At 40.1% G+C, this 26,152-nt stretch overlaps 1 protein-coding gene across 1 annotated transcript in view; it reads left to right on the forward strand.

Moving 5' to 3' along the window:
• The window catches only part of ALK (ALK receptor tyrosine kinase), a 239,075-nt gene that overhangs the window by 45,674 nt on the left and 167,249 nt on the right, over positions 1-26,152 (forward strand). The window contains exon 3 of the mRNA XM_064446430.1: positions 16,298-16,499. Coding sequence (XP_064302500.1) covers positions 16,298-16,499 — 202 coding nt within the window. The remainder of the gene's footprint in view (positions 1-16,297; positions 16,500-26,152) is intronic.

Genomic DNA, 26,152 nt, shown 5'->3' on the forward strand with positions numbered 1-26,152 from the left:
GACTCTGTGTAAGCACTGCTCAGCAGTAATGAAAACATCAGTGTGTTACCGAGACTGTTTTCATCACAAATGCAAAATATAACCCCTTCAAAGATACTTTGAAGAAATTTAACTCTATCTCAGTCAAAGCCAGTACACACACATTCTTTGTAAGTGATCTTCTTCCATGTTCTCTCCTTGCAGTAAGTACTACGTGCATGTGAGGAGTGGTGTAGTTAGTAGGCTTGGTAGTTTGTGTATGAAAGTACATGCTCAAAGAGGGACAAGGAAAATGTGGACTAGTTCCTTTGCTTATAGAAGATAAAGATTTATTTTATTCAGGACAGAAATAGGGTAATTTGCTAATGTAGAAGAATAAAGGTTAGGCTGAATGTGTCTTTATTTTCTCACTGTATAAAGGTTTTAGTTTCAAGTGGACCCTGACACTAAGGAACTATGATAGGACATCAGTGCTTTTTCCCCTAAAACTGACAATCTTCTTATAACTGAGATCCTCCTAAGTCTCACCTGATATGCTGAGTGCTAAGGCAGGAGGCGTCTTCCTAATCTATCTGAAATAACTGCAAAGTTGAAGAAAGTGTCAGCACCTGTGAGAGGGTGCATCATTGATAAAACAGGCAGATATGATTTGATTTTTTTTGAAGCAGTTGGCTGGGGAGGAAAGGTACTACATTAAAAGTATCTGAATTATAAAGGCCAAAATTTACCAGCTGTGAAGGTTTTAGGGTGATCTACATGAAATAAATAGCAGCTGCAACTCTGTTTTTGACTGCGTAAGTATCCACATGATGGAAACCCTCTGTCATAAATTGATAGCTCTGCTGGAAATCTAGAGGCCAAAGAAGAAATTGCCACTGTTATTTGTATAAAGCCAATATTATTCTGTAAGCTGTAATGTAGGTGGTGCTAGCTTTACCCAGTACTTAAGCTCCCTAGAAAATATGAAATATTTTGATTTTTTTGAGTGCTGTTATATTTCAGGATGGTTTATGTTCCAAGTATTCATAAATATACCATGATCCTTGATCAGCCTTCATCTCCCCCACACAAGGTATTAAAACCTGCAAATAGCAGGCTGATGTCAAACCCTCGAGCACCCTTTAGTATTTCCAGCAATAGCATCAAAATGAGTTTGCTGTATATTGCCCTCTTAATTTGAGGGCTGCAGGCTGAACTGTATAGGACCACATAGGTTGTCTTTTATGGTTTTATATATCATTCGTCACCACCCTATTTGGTGTGGTTTGGGTCTTGTATGCTTTGCTTACTACAAAGTTGATGCTTTTACTTTTACTGTAATACACGGTGTCATCTGATTTCCATCTAGCTGTACCAGGTTAGCATTTTCAGGAGAGCATTTTCTTGGCTTTGTGGGCTGTGTGGTGGTGTAAAACAACTACCATGTTCTAGTTGTCTGCTGTTCCCAAATAAAGGAAGACATAGTGCTCCTACAGGCCTTAATACTATTTTCTATGCAAATTTGAAAAATGAATGAAGACTCACTGACACATTTATTAGTGTTTAATTTGGTTGTGGGCTGGAAGGTGCCAGTGTCTTCTGGCAGAGGCTTTGAATATCAGGTATATCAAACCACAAAGGTCCTAAGATTCCTTATCTCATCTGACCATGCTTGAATGCTGAATTATAGCCCTGAAGAGAGGATGCTGGTGTCATGCATCTCACCAACATTCTTCTTGTCTCCATCTGCCTGTGTTCAGAGTTCCTGCTCAGTTGATTTTCCTACAAGAATGCCAAGAGCTGAAAGTGACTACTCCACCTTTTCTCTTGCTGCAAGAGTCAGGTGGGATAGTTGCTCAGTGTTGAAGGGTGCCAAAAGAAGTCAGCTTTTTTCTGTTTCAGCAGTTCTGTTTGTTTTCTTTTACGTGTTTGTTCTAAAGGAAAAAAACCCAAACTATCAACTGTATGTAGAACAAGAGCCATACTGAGAGTTAACTAAATTAAGTACCTTGATAGATCATCTTCAAAGATGGAAATGGTTTGGAAGCCTCCTCAGTCTGAAAGTCTCTGCAGTGTTCCCTTCAGGATCAGTTCTGCATTTGTAATGAACAGAAAACCCATGTTATTCCTTGTTTTTTAAAAACAGTTTAATAAAAAAGCCATTAAAACCTTGCCAGTTAGGGTGAAAAATACTTCCTGCAGGAACTGCAAAAGTGCATGCTGTCGAATATGACATATATGCACAAATACCTATGGGCTTGTTAGTGCCTCCATAGTGATGTGCTGTCAGCACTGTATTTCTATGGCATATGACCTTGCAATATTTACCTTTATCTAAAAGCAAAAGAGGGAGGGAGAGGTATTTGGTGAAGCTGGGGTATCTCCTGTAACCTTTATGGAATCTCTGCCAGCCACTTCATAACAGCCCATAGCACATTAACCCTGTGTAGGACTCAGGTTATTGAAAAGCAATAGCGGTAAATCCTATGTGGCTGGAAGTCACAAGAAATAGGAGAACTCTCTGTTTGCTCTTCATTGTTGTATTACAGCTTACATGTCTGCTGCCTCCACTAGCTTATTCCTAGGGGAGTTTATTTTCCATCCTTAAAAGAGGGCTGTCAGACTTATTTAAGGCCAGAAGTAATGCTTTCAAAAAAACCATGGGTTTACTGAACCTTGGATCATTTGACAGGTGGTCATAAGGTTTTGTTTGAAGTCAAAGAAAGAAGAATCTTGTCTGGGTTTAAATAACTTATCCCTTGCCACAGGTTTTGGCAGCCTTGTGCTAATGCCTCCAATTAAGAAAGGAAGGCAGCATAGTCACGCAAATAAAACTGACCCACAGGTGAAATGCAAAATGTAGGCAAATTATGTGAATAGTGTAAAAGTGAATTAACAGGTAAGATCATTCCTCCTGTAATAATATGGTGATTTACAGTACAGGCTTTTAGAAGCAGCTGTATCAAAACTAAGCCCTAAGCATCCTTCCTTGTCGCTGTGTAGAACACCAGTGACCTTTGTAAATTTAAAGAAAACATGGGTGGTTTCCCAGGAGTACCTTAAATTCACTCTGCTTACTTTTGACTTTCATCTATAGCATGCTGCATAAAACACTGCACCAGTTCACCACAATACATCAGTTTGCGAAATGAGGTGTTTCTACTAGTGCTTTACTAGCAGGTAGGCCATCTATTGTCAGAGTGAAAAGTTGAGGGCAAGGATAGTGTGTTAAGGTAAGCTGTCCCCACTCATGGGCCAGATCTCCTTGGGCTTCTAAATCACTTCTGTACCTCTCACACATGCTATCTGATGTACCTGTTCATTTCAAAAGTAACATTCACTGGGTTTTTGCTCCATAGGGATAAGCACTAGGAGGCATTTAGGGCTTAGAGCAGACAGAATCTGACAGTACTGAGGTCAAAATCCACTGTGTATCTGCAGTACAGGAACCACACAACTTTCAGTTACACCACCTCACCAAAATGTCTCACTTTGGTACTGATAATGGTAATGTCTTTCTGATGAGGACTCACTGAAAACATCAGCTGGAATCACTGTCAGGCAGAGCCAGCTTCTGACTCGAGTGCTGTCCTGGGCTGTGTAAAATCCATATTATGAGCCAAAATCCATTTCCAGTTCACCTTGCCATCCAGTCCTTGTTCTGTTATCTCCAGGATAAAACTAGAGTAAGGAGAGAGTCTTTTAATAAGACAGTAGTTCTTTCAGTCTACAGCCAACAGAAAACAAATAGAATGGCATTTCTCCTTTATGCTCTATCTTAGGGAAGTGAAAAGAGGATAGAGTAATTGTAACCAAGATAAATACACAAGTCATAACCTTCTTAGCATAACTATGCCTGTTTCTAGAAAATTAGAACGTCAATGAGCTAAAGATAATTTGTTCAGCATGCCAACAGAATGATGTCTGCCTATTTTATTTTTTTCTCTCCTCATGTAGTTTCAGTGACACTGAATGTAGTTGGTCAGAAGAGCCTTGTACCACTTTGCAGATATACCTCCATCCACCTCTTCCCCAATGATAATGTGTGTCACTTTCTCAGTTTGATTTTGAGGCAGAAATGCTTGGTAGGGCTGTGATGGCATTTCAGAGACGTTTAAGTATTCTTTTCTGATTGTTCCATGAAGAAGAAAACTTCTGTGGTGTATAATGGTTAGTGCCATTTAATTGAATTTCATGTAAAATGTCTCCATTATAGCAAGGCTTTGTGCTGTCCAAATTTGTTATTTTTTAAGATAAGCATTTATCTCTTGAGAAGTAGCATTGATTTAAAAGGCATACTGAAGGTAGGATTACAACATGTTGAGATGATTGGCATGTTCCTGTTCAGTGGGAAGATCCCCTGTGGCTGTGTTTTTTGTTTTTAGAGCAAAAGAGCTGTACAGTCTTTCATCCATAATGTTTACTGAGAGCTTGAACTTCTACAGTTTGTACTCATGTGAAACCCACATTGAAGCCCCATGGGTATTTGCCTACAAGAAGAATGGAGGGCTTGGTTGTCTGTGCTGGAAAAAGCAGTGTCCTTATTACTACAGTCAGTTCATTGTATTCTGAGTCCAAAAATGTGATAGGCAGTTTGCAGAATAAGTAAAGAAGAAATGACTCTTCCTCAGCAGAAATGGGATTTCTAAGTGAATCATGGTGTACTCACAGTAAATAATAGCAAACTGAAGAGATGACGCACAGGAATTTTGGTTTGCCATTGTAGCAAAAATATTTTGAGATACATGTACTTCAGTGGTCATTTTTGACATGACTGAAGCTCCTCTTTTTTTCACTGTTGTCACTGTCTGTCCATTCATAGCTGCCAGCTGTCTTTTCCCTCATTCTCTTGGACTCTTTGGTGCAGTGACTTTCTGAGGTATTATCTGTAAAGAGGTCTGGCCTTCAGTGAGACTTCTGGCCCGGTTCAAAAAAAAAAAAGAACCTATTTAAAATGATCCATTGGTCTTCCATGGTACACACTAAAGCATTTTTAGAAGGAGATGACAACACAACCTAGTGACAGATGATACCGGGAAGGTGGAAGTACTCAGTGCCTATTTTTTTCTGCCTTTTCAGACCAAGACTGCTCCTGAGCCTTGGCATATAATAGTATGGTTTCAGGAATGGGGCAGCCAGCACTGGGAGAGCACCAAGCTAGGGACTACTCAGATGAGCTGGATGCATTTATATCCCTGGGACTGGGTACACCCAAAGGTGCCGTAAAAGTAAGCTGAGGTGAGCATCTAAAATCTATGAGAAGGGGGTCCTTGACAACCCTTAGCAGTATGTCAGTTAATTTCTATGAAGAGCAAGATGGAGGACTTGGAGAACCCCACACTCATCTGCCTCATATCAATCCTTAGAAAGAACATGGAGCATGTTCTCTTTGACTCCATTCCCAGAAGACAAGAAAATAGTTGGGAAAAGTCAGCATGGATATGCCAAGCATACATCATAGGTCACCAGCCTGATGGTCTTGTGTGTCAAATGACTGGCTGTGTGAGCAACAGAGGACCATGGATGTACTTCACCTTGACTTTGGTAAAGCTTTAGGCACCGTCATCCTCAGCACTCTCATGTGGGAGCCGAGGAGGTCTGGGTGGGTGAATAGCCTGTTGGACAATCTGAAAACTGGCTGGGCTGTTGTGCTTAGAGGCTAATAATACTTGGTGGCTTCATGCCCAGTGGTAGCCAGCATGGAGCAGAGCTGGCCCCAGAGCCAGTACTGGAGCTAGTAGTGTTCAGTATCCTCATCTGTGACCTGCATGATGAGACACTGGTCAAATTGTTAGATGATCATCAACTTGAGAGGACAGGGGGCCTGGCTGATGCACTGAATGGCAGAGCTTTGCTCCAGAGGGACCTTGGTAAACTTGAGGATTGGGCTAACAAAAGCCCTGTGGAGCCACCAGAAGTGAGACGCTCTGCCCCAGGACAGGTCCTGCCATTGCAGCATCCCAGGATGAGAAGCTGTAGCCTGAGTAGTCCTGCTGAAGAGGACCTGAGGATTACAGAGGACCCAACCCATCGCAAATATGGTAGACAGCTGTTCAACCCAAAATAAGGTAGAGGAAGGCAGCCAGAAATGAGGGGAGCTATTACCCCAGCCTGCTTGGTGTGGCAAGGCCACATTGGGTTGCTGTGTCCGCCCTCAGCTCCCCTTCCCAGGTCAAGGAGGATATGGAGTAACTGGAAGGGCCTAGTGGGGGCTACCTGTGTGTTCAGGGGCCCTCAGCACGTGCCCCCACAAAGAGGTGGATGGGCTTGCTGAGGCTGGAAAGAGGTTTCTGAGAGGTGAGCTAGTGCTGGCCTACAGCCATCCAATGGAGAGATAGAAAGACAGCAGAGCCAAATTCTTCTCAGTAGTAGCAGATGATACAAGAGGTGGTGGTGACAGTTTGCTGTTTGTGAGGTCCAGGTTGCACTTTAGGGAAGACGCTTTCATCAGGAGGCGGGGTGCAGTGCTGAACAGGTTATCCAGAGAGGCTGTTGAATCTCCATGCCCTGAGCATTTCAAGACTTGGCTGAACAAAGCCACAGCTGCCCTCATCTAATGTTGATGACAGTCCTGCTAGGGCAGCACACTGGGGGAGACCTGAAGAGGGGCCTTCCAGTTCATGTGGTTCAGTGATCTTCTTGTAAATCTGTGACAGCAGTGGACAGATAATTTCCTTCCTTGTGCTGGAAGGCTCTCCAGAGGCCAGTACCAAGACCAGATAGCTGGACTCCAGTCTATTAAGATCTGATCTCACCAGGACATGTAGACTTCATCTGAACCATCCTTCCTTCACCTGTGCCACTGTCTTTAGAATAGAAAGAAGAATCTGTTTTAATTCACAAACAAGGCAGATTAGGTAGAATATTAATTAAAAAGCTAACTGCAAGAAACAGATGAAACCAGCTCTTTCAAATGAATGTTGCCATCATAAATACTATCACTGGCACTTGAGCAGTTCAAACTATTAATTCTATGTGATGCCTGATTCTACTGCATTAAAGAGGTGAGCCCCTTACTTTTGTGCTATTTTTTCCAATTTGAAAAATGGATTTTGAGAGTCCTAAGGTTTAATCAGTTAATGCTTGTGCAATGTTTTGAATTTATAAAATGCTATCCAATTGTGAAGTTTAGCTGAGTTGTTGGAGAACATTTTTTATAAGTGATTTGAAGGCCAAGGGAAAAGTCATAATGTGTAAGCTTCTGGACTTTCATTAATCACCACATCATTTTCAGCATGTCTGTCAACAATCAGAGAAGCTCTAACCCATTGTCAGATCTAGAGGAAACGGTCATTGTCCCCTCACTTGTCTGCTCCTTGACAAGTGGTGTGTAGGTGAAGCTTGCTTTCTTCCTGTATATGAATGTCAAGTGGGTTTTTTTCATCAGCTGAAGGAAAACCAGCAGCCAGTCCAGTTTTCACAGGAGAGCAGAGTGGTCCTCAAAAGGTTTCTTCCATCTGCATTTCTTTCCATCCTGTAATTGGACTGCCAAGCCACTCTTCTTTTTCATGCCTGCAACAATGACTTAGGAAAGCACATAAAATACGACGAAGTTCTGGAGCTAAAAGATGAGTGGAAAGCAGGTCTACCAGACAAGACTGGTGTGCAGAACTGATAACTGTGTTCCTGAAAGGCAGATTTGGGATGGAAGTGGCATGGACACTAGAGAATGAAGGAAGGATGACTGAGCCCTAGGATTGGCAGGGATTTGGCGACAGATGCTTTATGCTATTAGACATTCAACAAGCTTTGGATAGGATCATCACCTTTTGGGGAGAGTTGGCTAACTAGTTGTCTCTTGGTACTGTTGCATGGATGTACACGTATGTATGTAGAGGAGAGGCTGGCAAGGACAGATTGAAATGTATGAGGCATTAAAATACACCATCTCCTCAAGATTTATCTTACTTATGCTATCTGTGGACCAATTTCATGATTCTCTGATGGTCTGAGTTATGACTCTTGTGCACTTAAAGCTGACATAATGGCAGCCTCTATGTGATGAGTTGAAACCTGGCACAGAATGAAAAAGGAGGAGGACTACACCATATAGATTTAATTACGCACCTTCTCTGGTGGCTTTTCTAGTTCTTCAGGGGAATAACTCATAGCGCTTGCTACTTGTTTAATGTGGTCTCTGACGTTACTGAACTGTGAGTTGTTGCAATACCTATTCTGTTCCAGGCACATTTCTATTCAGGTAGTTGTGCATCAGTGTATTGTCAGACTTCTTAATTTTTAAGCTTTTAGCCTCCTGAGTGTAATTGAATAAGCACACTCGAGAGCAAAGTGGCAACTAGAGGCACAGCATTAGGCTTCCTTTCACACCCTTCCCTTAACCTGCACACACTGTAAAGTACTGAGCAGGTGTTCTGCCTCCCTGTTTTTACTGACAGAACCAGCTTCCTCTTAGCTTTCCCTTTAGGTCTGTCTATCTGTCTTGCTCATGATGACAGAAAATTCTCTTATCCTCAAGTCTCAGTACCGAGATCTCAAAAGTAACTAGCCATTTGCCTCTGTCAGCAGCAAAAGAGAAGATGCATATTGGTTAATCAGCTGTGCAAGGTTGAATTGTTTAAACACTTCTTTGTCATTGTCTAAGAAAGATTTTAATTTTGGCATTAAATTTTAAATTTTTAATTAACTAACTACTTTTTTAAGTTCGGTGCTTTTCAGCTGGGAGCAAACACTGCTGAGTCATTTAGGAATTGGGCTTTAACAGCATCTGGCTCTAGCTCCCATTACAGAAGCAATACCTGGAGCTTTTAATTGTTTTCTTCTTCTTTCTGACTTTTTCCTTTTGAAAAACCAGATGTAAAATGCTTTGTGAGAAAAACGTCTTTTATTGTTGTCTATCTAAAGTAAGTAGTGTGGTGGGATTCAGCTTTTCATATGGATATGCTAAGAATTATTGGAATTTAAACTGATAAATAGTAATAAAGTTTTATAATAGTGTTCCTTTGGACACTACACCTGAGTTTAGGGAAGCAACAGGGGAAACCTGTAAAAGAGCTGTGTGAAGGTCACTGCTTGGAGACTGCTCCCTCTGTGCGTGAGGCTTCAGAGTTGTCCCTAAGAGAATACGTAAATTAATAAGGAAAACTTCTGGGACTGGAGTGTGAGAAAAGGGAGGACTCCTGTCTTTCCTAACTTCAAGTTATGTTTCTGTAGCACTGCTGCAGTTCCCAAGGATCACAGTGAATACTGGGTGTTTGAGGGAGAAGGTTTTATATGAGTGAAGTCTTTGAATTTAAGGGAAATCATATCGGGCAAATCAAATTTGCCTCGTGCCTTAGTAAGTGGGCAAGATTTGACTTTATTTTGCTTTGATGGATTATTGGTCTCCCTCTTTATATTTAGGAAATGAAAAATACTTGAATAGGATGTCATTTTAAAGACCCTTGACTTGCAGATCTCTGCTCTGATACCAATCTTGGCCACATGCTGTTTGCAGTTGTTTAATGTCTACCTTAACTTGTCCATTTGTGTGATGTATTACATGCCCGCAAGAGTTAGTATGAATTCATTAGTGTTTTTGAATTGTGCTTGCATCATCTAGAGAAACGTGCTCACATACTTGCTAGGTATTAGAAGTGAAATTCTGGTTCTATTTAAGCTAATAGCAAGAACTCTGATGGACTTCAAAAGAGGTAAGATATCATCCCATTACCATAATTAGATTGTTAAGAATTGTTCAGCTTCGAATTTTGTAATAATTCAAAGGCTGTTACCTTCATGAATTTTAAGTCAGATGCAAGTACAGCATGTTGCAAATCTTCTGGTGCTTATGCAGTCACATTGCACTGAGCACAGGAGACTATTCACATTCTTAGTGTTCAGCACATTTCGGAGCCTTGATGAGGCAATTAGAAGATCCGTATAAATAAGCCTAGAAAAAGTATAACAGTATCTTTTCTTAACGTTGCCACTCAGGCAGTGCCCAGTTCTTCCATGGCTTTTACCAGCTACAGAGCTCCTGCTATGAGAGTTTTGCTTGAAGAGTTAATTTGGAAGTTGAGTGTAAAATGAGGAATCCAAAGACCAGTTCTTTGGGATTGTTTTGTGATGCTAGTGGAAACGTGCTCTCCAGTCAGCATCTCCAAAGACCATAAAACTTGATTTAACTTTTTTTTCTACTGTACAGTCCCCAACAGACATTGCCTGTTAATAGTTTTTACAGCTCTAATTTAATCTGGTAGAGTATTGAACTTGTACGTGAAAGGTAATAAAATCCTTTTAGTAGGAAGATGGAGTTTATGTTCAGAATAACAATCTATCAGTTTTGCAAAGGATTGTTAAATTGCTGCTTTATATCTGTGATCAGATTAAGCAAGTCTTGCTGTGTTTTGAGCCTTGCTTTTCAAGAAGGTAAGTTGAAATAACAAAACTATGGTCTTTGGTTATTAGGGAAAAGATCTGCTTGAATTGGCATGGGGACACTTTAATTTGTATCAGGTATCTGGATGTCTGCTCTGTGTGTATTATTGGATTGGATGTGTTGCTAAATAATATTTTCAAATAATGTGAACTTCCCTCTTCATTAATTCTGATGTATGCCACTTTTGTAACTGATCTTTATGCCCCATTGCCCTGTTAGATGTCATGTCTTTAAGATCTTATTTGATTGTGTGATATCAGGTATACAAGAATATTTCCTGCTAGAAATCCTAGACCTCAGCTGCAAGTTGAAGAGTTACATCCATGTGTTTGTCCCAGAATAGCTGGTTGCCATTTTTTGCAGTGAACACTTTCCTGGAGAACCTTATTTTCCACTGTAACTTCTCAGGCTGCTGTCTTTTTGGGCTGCAGCATCTTTCCTGGACTGCTACCTCGGAAAGGTCAAAGGATGCAGAAGGGTGCACTGACCTCGCTGAGCATTATGAGGTTGTTTAGCAGAAGGACCTGACCTGGCCTTTTACTGCATTTACCCTGAGACTGCCTAGGAAGGATTTAGGGTATGAGCAGTTAGCAGGGCATGTTCAAAGTTATTGGGTAGTTATCAGATGACCAGTTTTTAAAGGGGCTAGCAATAGGATGCTAAGTTTGCCCAGTTCCTAGGGCCAAGCGATGGCTCTGTCTTTTGAACATCTCAGGGTTGCCTCAGCATTCTTACTGGCATGAGTTTCAGATGTTTTATGCATCTGTATCAGACAAGGATGTTAGGCCAAAGACTGCAGGAATGGCCTTCATTGTTGGTGTGGTTTTGAGTCTTACCAGTCTGTACTCCTTCATTTGAAAGTTTCTTTGGACAGGTGCTTTATTCATGGTGTATCTGTACATGTTTAGTACATTAGCATCAGTTTTCCTCTTTACAAATATCTCTGTTACCTTATTAGTTCCAAACAGTGCAACTTGAAGCTGTCCTCGTCATCTCAAAAACATCTTGCTACTAACCTGATAAGCCATCCTTTTCCTTTTGTGACATGAATGTTAAAATGTTGTAAACAAGCTCCCAAAGGATTAACAGCAATTTTTTTTCATGCAGGATGTATTAATTTGTCTTGTAATATTCCTTTTATGTCAACTGCAGTAATTCCCTGTGCTTAAGCATAAATATCTTGTCATGCATGTTTGTCTGAAGTGACAGCAAGTTGCAAGAGATGTTTTCAGACACAACACATGAGGATCAGCAATACTACTGCATTGTGACTGCAGGTATTAGAAATATAGGGGAAAATATGATTAAAAGCTGAATGCTATTGGTATGTTTCTCCCAGAGTTTGTGAGTGTTTAGGGGGAATGTGGAAAATAAAGTATTTGCAATTTAGACTATCAGTTTCTGGAACACCATAGAGCAATATCAGATCCCAGGGTTTCAGTCACAAAATACAAACACAGATGTATTTGGTGTAAAAGGCTGAATGCTGTTCCCACTGCAACCACATGGTTCTGCATGATGATGATGAATGAGCTCAGGACCCAGGAAGTGCTAAGTGCCTGGGTCTGTGGCTGTATATCTAGTTACAATGTGATTATTTTAACTGCTTCTCTTTAATATCAGCATTGCACTGTGCTGCCAGAGTCCAATTTAAAACCTGTAGTGGAAGACTCCTGAAATGACTCATTGGTGAACATCTTTCTGAAAAGCGAAAAAAGAGCCCTGAGCAGTAGAACACGAAACTGGCAACACGTACCGTGAAGGGGCCTTTCATCTCAGCTTATATCCCTTGGTACCTAAATAGCAGCAGAAGTCTGTTTGAAGCTACAGTGCTTTTTCTAGCTATTCACCCGGGAAGGTCCCAAGAGCCTTATTAAAGCTGCAAGCTAACAGGAGAAAAGAAGTGCAAGGAAATTATAGCTGGAACCTTAGAGTCCTACAGGCCTACACAGTGATCTCAGACAGTGTGTGCCACGTGGATTCCCTCCCACCAGAGGGAAATACAAGTGAACTCATAGCTTCTTATTTTGCCCAGAAAGTCCATTGGTGTGAAACAGAATATTCTTCTCTCCCTTGGCGTGGATGGGTAATCGATCTCTGTGTGATCTCTTCTCTCTGGTGACCAATGACAGGACCTGAGGGAATGGCATGAGGATGTGCCAGGGGAGGTTTAGGTTGGATATTAGGAAAAGGTTCTTTACCCGGAGGGTGGTGGAGCACTGGAACAGGCTCCCCAAGGAGGCAGTCACGGCGCCAAGCCTGACGCTATTTAGGAAGTACTTCGACAACACCCTCAGACAGATGGTGTGAATTTGGGGTTGTCCTGTGCAGGGACAGGAGTTGGGCTTGATGATCCTTGTGGCTCCCTTCCAACTCAGGACACTTTATGATTCTATGATCTTTTAACTCTTTCTAAGTAGCAGTCTCTAGTCTGATCCTGGAAATGATGCTCATATTGATCCTGTGGAGGCTGTCACATGAAACGGTGGCAAGCAGTGACTGAGAGATTATGTGTTTGAGGGAAGGGAGGAGTATGAGGATTTGTGTTCAAAATGTATCATTTCTCACTTCAGACACATTAGTTATTCCTTTGTGGGGTTTGACGCCCCTGATTTCAGTAGCATAAGACCTGTCAACTTTAATGAGAGGATCTGGGTCTCTGTCAGTGGGCTGTTGTCTTTGTGTATGTGTGCGTATATATGCAGTTGACTGACAGGTATGTCATGTATGCTTCAAAGGCAGAAAACTCACAAAATTGGGTTTGTCTGAACTAGTGTTTCGAGCCTATTGCTTACATGGAAAAGAGTATGTGCGATGTTAATGTACACTGTAGGTGTCAGGCCCGGTTACTATAGGAACTCACCTGTCTGCTCTGTAATAAGCAGGTCTAACTCACAGTGAGTGAACAGGAATCTTCAAATTCTGTGTAACAAAGTCTCTGTACTTTCTGTGTGGTTTTGTAGCAAGTACCCCTCATTTCAACTATGGAAATGGTTCCAATAACACCAGGTCCAAATGCAGTTCTGATAGTTCTTTCCTTAGCACTTACGGACTAGATGAACAGTAAGAGAAAAAAAGAGAGCACTGCAGTAGACAGGGAAGTCACCCATGAGATGGTTGGGCTTTCAAAAGCAAGGAGAAAGTTATGTTTATTCTCTCATTTTAAAAATATTTTTTAAGATCTACGTTTAAAAAAGGTAATCTGTTCTAGTTCTATTATTTGCCCAGGTAGGTGATCTCCCCAACAGTACTCACTAGGAGGACATTTCTGACAAGACCAGTGTGTACCAGTGGTAAGGCCAACACAGTCTAATGGCCATGCCCTTTGGAGTGATTTTCTAGGCATCGCTTCATAGCAGCATAGTGTGTGGTTGTTCTTCCTAGCATCCTGGGAGAGTGTGCTGGGGTAGACCCCACCATGGCAAAATCATATTCCTTTTAACAATATAATTTAGCGGGTGGAACTGGCCATGTGATGGGTAATAAGCCATGACTGCAAAGTGTAAGCCCTGTAAGTAAAGAGTAGAAACATAAAAGCCAAAACAAAGGAGGCTAGTGACTATCTGACAAATTTGCTGTAGCAGCTAGCCTTGTCTACTACTAGACTTCACTGATGTTTCAAACCTGGCCCCAAAACAGGTTATAAGAGGGGCTGTCCTTGGAAACTCTCTTTGTTTAGGACCACTACAAGAAAAGAAGGAATGAGAGCTGTCTGTCTGTGTTTGTTATTTTTAAAATCTGACTCCCTGTTGCAAGACAGTAAGATGAGCAAATGGCTCTTGCACCTGGCAAGTTACCATCAGCAATTACTGCAACGCTTAGCGTCTTTCTGCCACCAGCAGAAGTCTCTTTGCTCCCTTTCATGTCACAGTATTCAGTGTTCTTATGGGGATGGTACAATTAAAGCCACAAGATTTAGTGCTCTAATTCCCTTTTGTTTGCGATAAAAGGGAGAGACAGGGAAGGATGATACATGTGGGTGGGTTTTTGTTTTGATTTTACTGACCCGCAAAAATACTGTGTATATATAATTGTAACAATAACAGTTTGTTTAAACTCATCAAACTGTTCTGTTAGTAACTGGATTAAAGGCTATTATTTCATGTAAAAGAATCTTGTTATTTTAAACAAAATGCTGCAACTACATTTTGCTCCCGTCTGTTTACAAACCTTGACATCTGAGCAGGCTGTACGTTATGTATTTGTGTGTTTCTTTCAGTACAAATGTTTTCTAGTTTTAGATATGTTATTAACATGATGCCAATGTCAAGTACTCTGTTTTTGACAAGTCAGTCAAAAATACTGCTTAAGATAAATGTGTGTATGGGAGGGAAACATGGTGGTTGACAGGAGTCCAGGTTTCATTTTTAGCCCCTCCATTATTACCCTGTGTGTGACCTAACATGAATTGCCAAATCAGACTTTTTCAAAGGGGACATCTGTGAGCATGAGTGCAATTCCCCTGTTCTAAAGCAGCATCTGACAATGAGATGTTAAAATCAGAGCTCTTGATCCTCAGTTCTGTGGAGAGAAATGTGACCACCAAAGGACAATTCACCAGATCCATTTTAGGATGAGGTGAACTAACACAGGAGCTCAGAGCAGCTGATTTGCGCCTTGTGGTCCACAGCTTAGACACCAAGGTGAAGGTGAGCAGGATCCATTCGTGGCCCCTCCACAGGATTTCTTAGACACCCTGGATCTCAGCTAAGCCACACTCAATGTGGAAAATCATTCCTCCGAAGATTCAGCCTTGGTACTTTCAAAACCAAGCTGATGCTCCTGCTAAAATTCATGAACTCTTAAAAAGAGGTTTAAATTACAGCCCTGCTGAACCTTAGTTTCTCTCTGTGAAATTAAACTGTTCATCAGATCTGCATGTTTTAAGTATTAATGGACAGACTTTATTAATGGACTCTCCATGAAATGAAGTCTCATTGTCTTGATTATCTGACCAGTCTTGCTAGAATCTGTGGAATATCATAGTTTTTCTTGCTTCAGGGATTGGTCCCTTTCATTTACCTAACTGCACCTTTCATTTACCAACTACACACCCTGATGTGCTTGCTCTGTGGGCAAATTGGTAAATTGGTCAGCTGCCAAAAGGGAGTAATTTGACTTACCTGAAATGAGCAAGTGTGATGAAAATGCATTACCTCTGTCCCACTGGATAAGCTTCAGATTGTATTGAAATAGAATTAGGCCAAGGGATTCAATGTACCGGATAATAATGAAATGTTTAATGTGGATTAGCTGCATATAAAATTAATACGTTAGAATGAATTGCTGAAGAAAGAAAATGATGTCAAGCCTTAATCCTGACTCTAATGACTTAAAAATGCTGCATACTCCCATTTATAGAAGAACAAAAGTAAAGCTATTGAATTTGTGCTCTTTATTTGGGAAAGAAAACTAGATATAAAGTATTAATGTGTATCTGAGCTGTCAAATCAAGATCCCACTGGACAAGGCCATAATGTTTTGGCTCTGGACCACATCTGAGAAATTGCAGGGATGGGGATGAAGTCCAGGAAGAGTAGGTACATGAAAATAAGAATCTAAACCTAAAACCCCATAATCACCTGTCTGGGCTTACCTTTGGAAGTCTATTGGTTGATTGAGTTTTATTATTGCTGTTCCTTATTTTTCCCTATCAATAATACTTATGACTTTTTCCACTTTGTCCATTTTCTTCTGGGAGTTAAATCTAAATGTAATCTTTGTTTTGGACTATCCAAAGGCGAGTTGAAATGTTGCTTGCCCAGGCAGATCTTAATGAGTTTCATACAAAATGGGCAAACTTTCCAAACGAGTTGGCAAAGATAATCTTTGACTGGGAGGTATGGAAGGGCTGGAGAGTGAGTGGCATAAAAACTGCAGGTATTCATCTGCACTCTGTGAGGCTTTTTTGTTGTTGTTGTTGTTATTCTTAAAGCTTTCTTGTTGCCTCATCTGTTCTAGGTTTATTCCTGTTTCTTAATGCATCAGAGAGGCTGAGCCCTGTCATCCTGAGCCCTTGGCTGAGAAGCAGCAGTGACCAATGCATAGTTCAAGTGGCTGTTTATAAGTTTTACCAGCAGAATGGAGAATATATTGCGCATGTCCTTCCCATTGATGAAAGCCGTAGTGAAATATTGTCAGTGGAGGGTCCAGAGAAACATGGGTAAGTCTCATCCTCTCATTTGACTCACAGCTTGACTTGAGAAGAATCATGATTGTGCAGCAATACAGCCACAAAATGCATGCTGCACATCTACTAAGGGGAGCAGGACACCACACCAAGCAGATGTTGGTCTTTCACGGTTCTAAGCTGTTGTAGAAGCTAGAGATTGGTGCTCTTTTTATTACACAAAGCATCACCAAATTACTGGATCCATGTAAACCGTGAGTCTCTGAGTCGACATTGTCTTTATTCTCAGTGCTTACAAGTACAGACCTGGTGTGGATACTCATCTGAAGTTTAAAGTTTTTCTGTCTTAATTTGCTCTGATTTCTTTTTACAACTTCTTTACCCAAGTATACTATTGGGCTTACAATATCTATTCAGTCTTTGCAGTTTCATATGTCTGCATATGTTTTAAGTTTCATCTTGCATTTGTGTGGTTTTTTTAAATGCCGTCTCTTGTCAGAAGAACAGTGCAGAGCTACTGCTGGAAGAGGAAGGGTTTTGGTCTTTCAAGAGTGCAACTGTTTGAAATGTTTTATCCTCTTTGTGCAACTAAAACATCATCAACAATTAAATTAATTTGTCAGACTTCCTGTGTGTTCTTTTAAATTTTATTTAGCAGCATAACAACAGGAGCCATAGCTGAACATAGTAGATGTTTCTAAATGCTATAGTAGTAGAATAACTTAGAGCTGGGTTTGGATATATGTGAGGCTAATGTTCTACCTGTTCTATATACTGATTTTTTTTATTTGTATTTTTCACTTCTGCTGTGAAATGTGTGTAAAGAAGCATAATTTTTACTAAGCGTCACAAATGTTCTTTGTTTTGATGTGATAGATTGGAGAGTTTCTAATAGCAAGTCCTGCTGGCTTGTGCCTGTAATAAGATGTGATTATCTGATTATGTCTAAAGAAAATTCTGTATTTTCCAGTAGCAAAAGAAGAATGCACAATAAAAAACCTGACAGGAGGTAACCAACTCAGAGAAACACTTCGAATAGTTGTAATCTCTTATAACACATGGCCTATAAAAGTGAGGAGGAGAGCTTGTATGTGGATCTAGATCATAGTTCCAGCAACATCATCCAAATTGTAAATTACTGTTGATGTCTGGGGAACTGTAATTAGGGGAGCTGCAGCAGCTGTCTTCTTCCTTAGCTCTTTGCAAATGCTGTGCTTTATGTCACAGCTAATAAACATGCTTTGTGCAAAGTGCCTCCTGCATTGGCAATGCCACTGCTCCTTGGCATTTGCAGAGAATAGTGCTGTGTGTAAAAAGCTGTGCTGTGCTGCATGGAGGGGCTCTGGCTTGGATCTGTGGGCAGGCAGAACTCACCAGGAGCACACGCAAGTGCTGAATGTAAGGAACCTTGAAGGAAAGGGGAAGATTAACTACAATAACAAATGCCTACCTTTGCCGTCTGCTGGAGACAGTATGGACTGCTCAGCAGTGCGTTGCAGGTGGAGATTGTGACCACAGTAAAGAGGGTCTGTACTTTTAAAGAAGGTGGTCTTGGTTATAGCTTGGCTATCCCATACACTTGCAAGAAGTGTAGCTTGGTCCCCAGCAGCATTTCTGTGGCACACAGGGTAGAAAGGATGTGCCTGTGGCTTTCATGGTTTCACATGGCTGACTCCTTGGTACTCTGCATGCTACAAAACTTTGCAGTTGGAGCAACTGGCTGGTTCGTTTCTCTTCCTCTGGTCTTGTCTCTTCGCTGTGAGAGGTTGTAGCTTTTGCCCCAGCTCAGCAATGCAGAAAGGCTCTGATATTGTGCCCGCATAAATATCACGTAGGGATAGTTAAGTACCTACCCATAGACTGCAGCCACAGATGATAGGGTAGCAGTTTGTTATCATTTGCCCTGAGCCTTCGTTCCAGAATTTATGAGTGCTCCTCTGCCCTTTGTTTGGAGTGATAATATTTGATTATCCCAGCTCTGATAACAAAACATGTAAATCTCACTTTTGTAAAAATCTTATTTTCTTTAAATAGGGATCAAGAATAGCTGATTGGAAGTCAAGAATAATTCAGTAAAGTTCTGAAATGAACTAACAATCCTACAGTGGAAATCTGTTCCGTTTAATATTTTGCCTTGGAAATTGCAAAAAATTGTATTGTTTTGTAATGAATTATTTGACCACGCTATAACCAAGTGATTTCTAAAATTTCAGCTCTGGGCAGGAGGTAATTGAATTTCTCAGTGATGAGCCTGTGCTAGAAATGAAAACACTTTAAAGTTTCACAGGTGACACTTCTTCGATTCAATGCGCTTTGTATATTGTTTTTCTAACAAGAGGTGTAAAGTGTGTGTTGTTCCCAGTGACTTGTATGTGCAGTAGTGAGTCCATGCCATTGCTGAAAATCAAGCTTATAGCAGGAAGAGTATGTTTTATTGAAACAAATGCACCCAAAGGGAGGTGAAGCAATAAATTAATTCCAGGGTGGATTTTCTCGTATCTTGAGATATACACATATCTTGAGCTGTACACAGTATCTTTTTACCCTTCTCTTTTTTTTTTTTTTTTTTTTAACCTCATAACCTGAATTACACATATTAACACCTTATGAGGTCTTCACAGTTCATGTACATTTACAAGAGAAGAATGTAGATGCCGTCAGGTATTACTGTTTTCTTCAGGGTGAAACCAGGCAAGCAAAGGTTTTGTTTGAGGTCACTTGGAGCTGATTTTAAGTAGAATATATGTAAAGCTATGAAACTTTGCTAGTCAGGTAGAGACAGCGTAGCACCTAATATTATTTGTTACCAGGGTTCAACCACATTGTCTTTGTGTGCAAAAGGCCAGGTGATTTTGATGGTTATTCAGCATATGTAAAGACTCGAAGGCAGAACTAGTGATGTTCTGTTTGCTCCTCTGCTCTCATTCTCTCCAGCAAAAAAAATAGCCCAAGCCTGTGGACTAGAGTTGTACTAATTCCATAATGAGGCATAGTCATTACAGAAATTGTTGTGTGGAAGAACCATATTTGTTTTTTTTGTTACTTGACATATTTCACTGTAGCTGATCTATTGCACGTAGGCAGAAAGCTAGCTAATTTAAGATGCATTACATAGCAGTAGGATAGGGCAGATGGAACAGACACCAGGAAGAATATGCCAGAAGTGATAACTGCGAATGGTTCCCGAGCTATGAAACACCAGAGGCTGGCAAAGGGATGCTTGGTTTGCATTATACAGAAACTTTGCCAAATACAATAATAACTTTTCTACATAATATTTGCAACAATGCTTACTGCTCAGAAGATAATTAAGTCCTTGTTTATCAGTTCAACAGAACTATATACCTTTTTTATTTGTTTTGAAATAGGAGAAAGATCTTACTCTCTATTTAATCTGTGGGTTTTGGAACACCTTTGGTTAGACCTTCTCTAATTTAGTTCCTAAGCCATCAGTAGGATTCCTCTATGAGGAACAACACATTACTATATTCTCTTTCAATTAGATTTGTTGCATGATAGAATTTCTAGATGATCTGACTTTGTGGATGTGTTTTTGATATGGTTAGGTGTCTTCTGGCATCTCTTGAAATTCTGTTGTGTTTACAAGCACCTGCAAATGATACAGGGAGAGAATCAGTGCAGTGCTATCGACCCTTTGTAATGGCAGAAGAGTTGTTATAATGCCTGCCACAGAGCACAGCACTTCACTTTCTGATTTATCCCAAATGCCACTAGATGTGGGTACTGTCTTTTGCTGTATTTCTGTTCCCATGGTGCTTCATGCAGTCCTTTCTTATTGCCGTTTAATGGACTTCCTGTTTTGCGTTACTGGAGGTGAGGAGGCAGCAAGTACGTTTACATAGCATATTGGTTATTTAGCAAAGCAGAGTTACTTCCACAATTTGAATGTTGATGTGCGGGTACTTGTCAGACTGTCACTGTGGCCACTGATTTCATTTCACCTCTTATTTGTTTTCCCATCTGTTAAATTTATAATTATAAAGCTAGTAAAATTGTAAATGTGCTTAGTAGAGTAGGGAAAACACAAAGGAAAACTTGTCAACAAGGTCAGAGTTTGTAATACAGGATTGATTTTTATTTCTTTTGATTGGTGGAAGATGTTAGAGTTGGGCAAGGACAAAAATAGCAGTGTTCATTTTAATTACCATTATTATTTTACATCTCTACCTGCACTATTAATGGTAAGTTGCAGTATTATGTACTATATGTCAAACCAAACTTTTTAGTAAGCCCATAGCAAATGACAGCGTAACTTTGATTTGATCTTTCATTGCAGACCTTCCCCATCACTAATTCCAAAATCACATTCTTGCCCCAAAAAATAATGTTACAAGTGGATCTTAACAGTTCACATGACTGAACGTAATTGAGGAGTCCCTGAAGAGAGGAGGCGGGGAAGATCCTCAGATCATCTACTTCAGCAAGAATACCAGGATGCCAGCCTTGTTCAGATGTAGACTCAAAAGATAAGATTTGAACTACTGGACTGAGTTCACTTCTGAGATCTATCCCACATTTCCTGCATGAGCCAGGCACACCACCTGTTCTGTAGTGTTGCTGCTTTTTCTCTACAGAACAGAGCAGTGTAGTTTCTCTTAGACAGTTTTCTGTGTCTTTTTAGACTGTAATTGCTTTATGTTAGTGGGACTTTTTCTCTTCCTACAAATACTTGCAACACTTTAGAGGCAAAGGGAGGCTGAGGCTGTGGCGCTGACAGATCAACATGATCTGTTCTGTCACCCCACACTTAGGGGGTGGGGACTGTAGAATCCCTGCATAGAATTTTTGGTACTGAACTACATATCTTTTGACTTAAGCATACCTATACAAACCAGATAAAATGACTTTGCAAGTCATATGTGATTTTTGGGCTGTTAGAATCTCTAGACTAGTCTAGATCCTTAACCAGACTTGAAATTCATCTGAGGACTTTTGTGTAAATATTGTGAAGTAAAAGGTGTCTCTTAAATAAAACTTGAGATATGAACATGCATACATGAGCAAGGAAGCAAAAAAATACTACTACTCCAAATAATCAGTGCTTTAGTAGGTACAAGTATATTTCTTCACAGAGCACTTCTAACAGAGAAAGAGAACTTGATTTCATAGGTTACTACAAATCATGATAGGGTATTCCCTTTCTGGCATCTACAACTTCACTTGAGATTGGTTGCATTGATAGATGTCATGAAAATAAACGAAGGAATCACAAGCATCTGTCACATCTGACCTTGGGGCTTGAAGTCTGAAGGTTATTTCTTGTACTAGTGTTGTTCCTTTTCTTGTTCTTTTTTTTCTTTTCTTTTTTTTTTTTCTGTCTTTCCAATAGCTTCACTAGTCTGTCTCACAGACCATGGGCTTAGTAGAAGGAATTCACTTTCTTGAACCCTTTAACTCTAAAAGTACCTTTCTCAAGTTAGTGGTAATATGAATTTGCTTGGCTATTTGTGGATGGGTTTTTTTTTTCCTTCTTCTTCTTCTTGAAAAAACACTTTACTAAGTTCAAGCCTTTGTTTTGCAAATGCCTGGTCTATGACACAAGAATAATGAAGACCAAAGTGTGTGTATTTGGGTACTTCATATGGGCACTTAAACTCATTTTTAGGCATCAAAATATGTCTCAAAAAATTTACAGCACATTTTTACTTCCAGAGAATTCTAAATCAGGAGTTTAAGTTGTTCAGTCTAAACTATATATTTGAGAAATTCAGGTAATCCAGGAAAATAATCTGGATTTATGGATTCCTTAGAAACTAAGCTCTCCCACCTTGGTGGCCAGGCACCACTAGTCCTTACTTTTAGAAAGGAAACTTCAATTGTTCCAGACAGAAAATTAGCACTTAAAATTCCTGCCCTGTTATCCACTAGCCAACTTTTAGTCCCTTTCAGTCTGTCAAATTAAATGCAAAGAAAGGAAAAGAAAAACAAAAAAAAAATGTTGGTGTCTCTTTTCCACCTTCCCTTCAAAAAATACTGTCCTTTATACCTGTGAAGAATCAGTCCTTTTCATAGCAGATGCTTGTATTTGGAAAGAAGTTTTTCATCTCCATCTAACAAAACCTTGGTTCTTTCAGTATTTCAAGTCTAGATATGAAGAAAGCTTTAACTCTGTTGGTTGTGGCACCTTCAGGAATTCATTGGTAGATTGTTTTCAGTGGATGAGGAGATTTAAATTAAAACCCTTCAGAATGTGTAAGGTAAAATGGAGCCCTTCAAAGCTTTATGAAACAGTATGAACCTGATATACAAATGTCTGCAGATGTGGAAAGATTGTTTGCCCATTCCACTTGAGCACTAGATTATGTAGATTAAGTTGTCACTTTAACACTACAAGTAGGTATGTGTCAGTACACTTCTTTAAACTTCCTAGTGGTTTTGCTGCTGATAAAGTGCTATATTATTTCTTGAGATAATCTTGGATCCTTTGTGTAGATTTTATGCAGCATTGGTTTCCTTTAGAGCGTGCCTTATTTTTGCATGTAACCTCAAGTGCAACAAAGCAGTAGCTTCTATCTGCTCCAGAAGGATTTACTGTATTGTCAATTGAGATTGGACTGTAGCAGTTTATTTCCTCTTACAGACATATATATGGAAGCGAACTATTTATTACAAAGAATGATATATTAATATTACCAGAAACTGAATTTTGAGTGTCATTCACTATTGTGGTATATCCTATTGTGAAGCAACAATATTGTATGACCTCTTGAACCAACCAAAGCCAACAGATGTAAGTTCAGTAATAAGTAACTGCAATTACTTCCCCCCCCCCCCCCCCCCCCCCGGTTGATTACAGTCCCAATCAAACTGATTGGAAATCAGTTCAGGGCAGTAGGGAGGGGAAAAGTGCTCTTTCTTGTCTTCTAATATGTTACTACATATAGTTATTAGGTTACAGTTACTTACTACTTACAGTTATTAGGTGGCAGTGCTGCCATTTATTAATGTTTGCCAGATTCAAATGCAAACAGGAGGGTGAAAGTTACGTAGTCTACTTCCAATTACAATTATAAAAAGGACAGGGAAAGAAAAGTAATTTTGAAGTTGAAATAAAAGTAGCAAATTAAGAAAATTTTTGCTGAATGTATCAAAATTTGGCTTACTACAGAAGCGAATTACTTAATGTATAGGGAATGGAACAGTAGAAGGAAAGACATTTATTTTTCAGGGTAAAAGTTCAGTTTTATGAATACCGTGTAGAGTAGCCTTTTCTGCTGCTTTTAACATAGTGCTGAACACACTGTAGTGGAGGAGGGCTAAGGTGGTGAGTTGGATTCCCAGTGTGCATTGGCACAAGGATCCTGGTGGCTTCCCAATTAATTGCAGCACCTGTTGGTAGCCTGCTTGGGCTTTGGGAGCTGCTTCTGTGCATGAAACTCCAGAGGATGGCACATCTGACCCTGTAGAAATGATGCCAAACTGAGTTGGGCACCCTGAAAAGTGGCGGGTTTGGGTATTTGTTATTTCAAAACCAAAGATTCTTTAATATAAATTCTTACATGGCTGAAACAATTTTTCAAACCACTCAGAGCAACCTAATCCAACTTTTATACTGTCCAAATCCTGGGCACAAAAATCTGTCATCTTAAACTTTTATAAGTTGTGTCCTTCAGAATTATTTGCAGGCTCCTCTTTTCTGGTCACTGTGCTATTATCACTTTCCAAAGTCTGGGCTCTTTTCCTCCCCCTTCTCTTATTCCTTTAACTTGTTTCCCTTGTTTTAAAGAACTCATAAGAGTTCCTCTCTACCTGAGGCTTCTACTTCAATTTTTAAAAGCAGCCTGAACTATTCCTAACAGCCCCATGTTGATGCTAGCCCATGTTGTACTTCCTATCAGCGTAGACATGCCAGGATGAATTTCAGTTTCCTAAAACCTAAACAAACAAACTGCCACACATGCACAAACCACCTAGCCTCCTCTTCCCAAGCACACACACATACTTCATTTTGTCATCTTTTCTCTTCTTGGTTTAGGTGTCCCTTGCTCTACAGAATTGCAAGCAGTATCTTTAGGATCCTTTGCTATGTAGTGTCCAACTATGCTTTCCCACAGCCAAAATGCTTCCAATGTTTCCAGAGACTAGGCGAGACACCTCATTAATATTGCCAGCCTTGTTTCTAGTTATTTTTCTGCTCCCCTCAGGCTAAGCTCTATGTCATTCTGCTGTTGGCAAAGTTTTATAACTAGCCTGTGGTATAATTGCTTTCTGTATCTCCTACTTATTTTTGACCTTAAAAACCTTCTCAGTTCTGTGCAACCTCCTCTGCGGCTGTCCCACCTTGGATCGTGGTTTTGTCATTGTGCACAATTTCCTCAGGGCTTTCATTGCTAATGCTTAAGAATCTCCTTCTTATCCAAGGCAAATCTACCCTGCCGTAGTAAGTACTATAGAAGATTTACAAGGTTGTATTTCTCCCTTCAAATTCAAAGAGAAATTATTAACTAGGTGCTGATAACCTTGCAAGACTTAAAAATTGTGTCCTTGATCCATCCAGCTGCTAGGAGTGTTAATGTAGTGGTAATGCAGTTGATTCTGCATTCTGAACTGCATTCTCAGGTATTGCTCTTAAAGTATCTCTGTTCTGTTTCATGACTTGCACCGCAGGGTTCAAGTCCAGCGGGGCATCTTTGCACCCTCACTTTAAAGAACACTTTCTATATTGCTGCCTCACCAAAAATGGTTATTCTCAAGTGCTGGTAAATTAGGTGTTTTCCACTCAACGCTCAGGAATTCACTGGGGACTGTGTGTTTCACACCAATGTGAAGCAATTTGCAGAGCTTTTAATCTAAAACTCGTGTACTGTATTTGTTAAATAGTATTGTTAATACCTGAAAGCATTTTTCTGTCATTTTTCTGTCAAATAGCTACCTTTGTTTGCTTTGCAGTTTTACAGTTTTCCATGCCACACATCTGGTACAATAGAAATTATATTCCTGTAACAAAATACTGTCTCAAGGGTTCTTCTGTACTGTCAGTGGCAAACCATTAATGTCAGTGGCTAGTCTGGCAAAACCATGGTTTCCAGTTGACACCAACATCGAAGGCACAGGTTTCAGAGTTGTCAGATCTGCTTTATACATTGCTTTATTTAGCTTATTTCTTGACTTGTGCACTGTAGAGGAAGGCTTTTCCACCTACTGTGCTGGGTAATGCTTGTTCTTAAAATAAATCAATACGGTGAAGCCATGAACATTCATGGCTTGCACAGTAGCATTTTGGTATCTTGTATACAGAAATGAACAGCCCTCGCCATCGCATTTGGAAGTACTTGTCTTTTCCCTACCTTTTTTTGCAAGGGTTGAGTTCATCTGTTTTTCATTATGGACATTGAGTTCTCTGAGTCACTGAGTACAGTTGCCAGCTCTTTATAAAAGTCAGTCTGTAACCTTATGACATTTGTTGCCTCCTATATCAGGTTGACTATATATGATTTTCTATTGGACATAACAGCAGTGAAGTTTGTTTATGGAATGTGATTGGAGCCTTTCCTGATCAACCCTGGTTTGCTGTGCCATTTGTGCTGATGGATTGAGGCCACAAAGATGCATAATAAAGTTTCTTTTGACAAGATAAAGCTATTCTAATCTGGGACTTGAACCAGCAGCACCGTCTGCCATCCTTGATGAAGTTCGCATGAGGACAAGGCTGCAGAAGATTGGCG

This window comes from Phalacrocorax carbo, chromosome 3 (genome assembly GCF_963921805.1).
Source record: "Phalacrocorax carbo chromosome 3, bPhaCar2.1, whole genome shotgun sequence".
NCBI classification, from domain to species: Eukaryota; Metazoa; Chordata; class Aves; order Suliformes; family Phalacrocoracidae; genus Phalacrocorax; species Phalacrocorax carbo.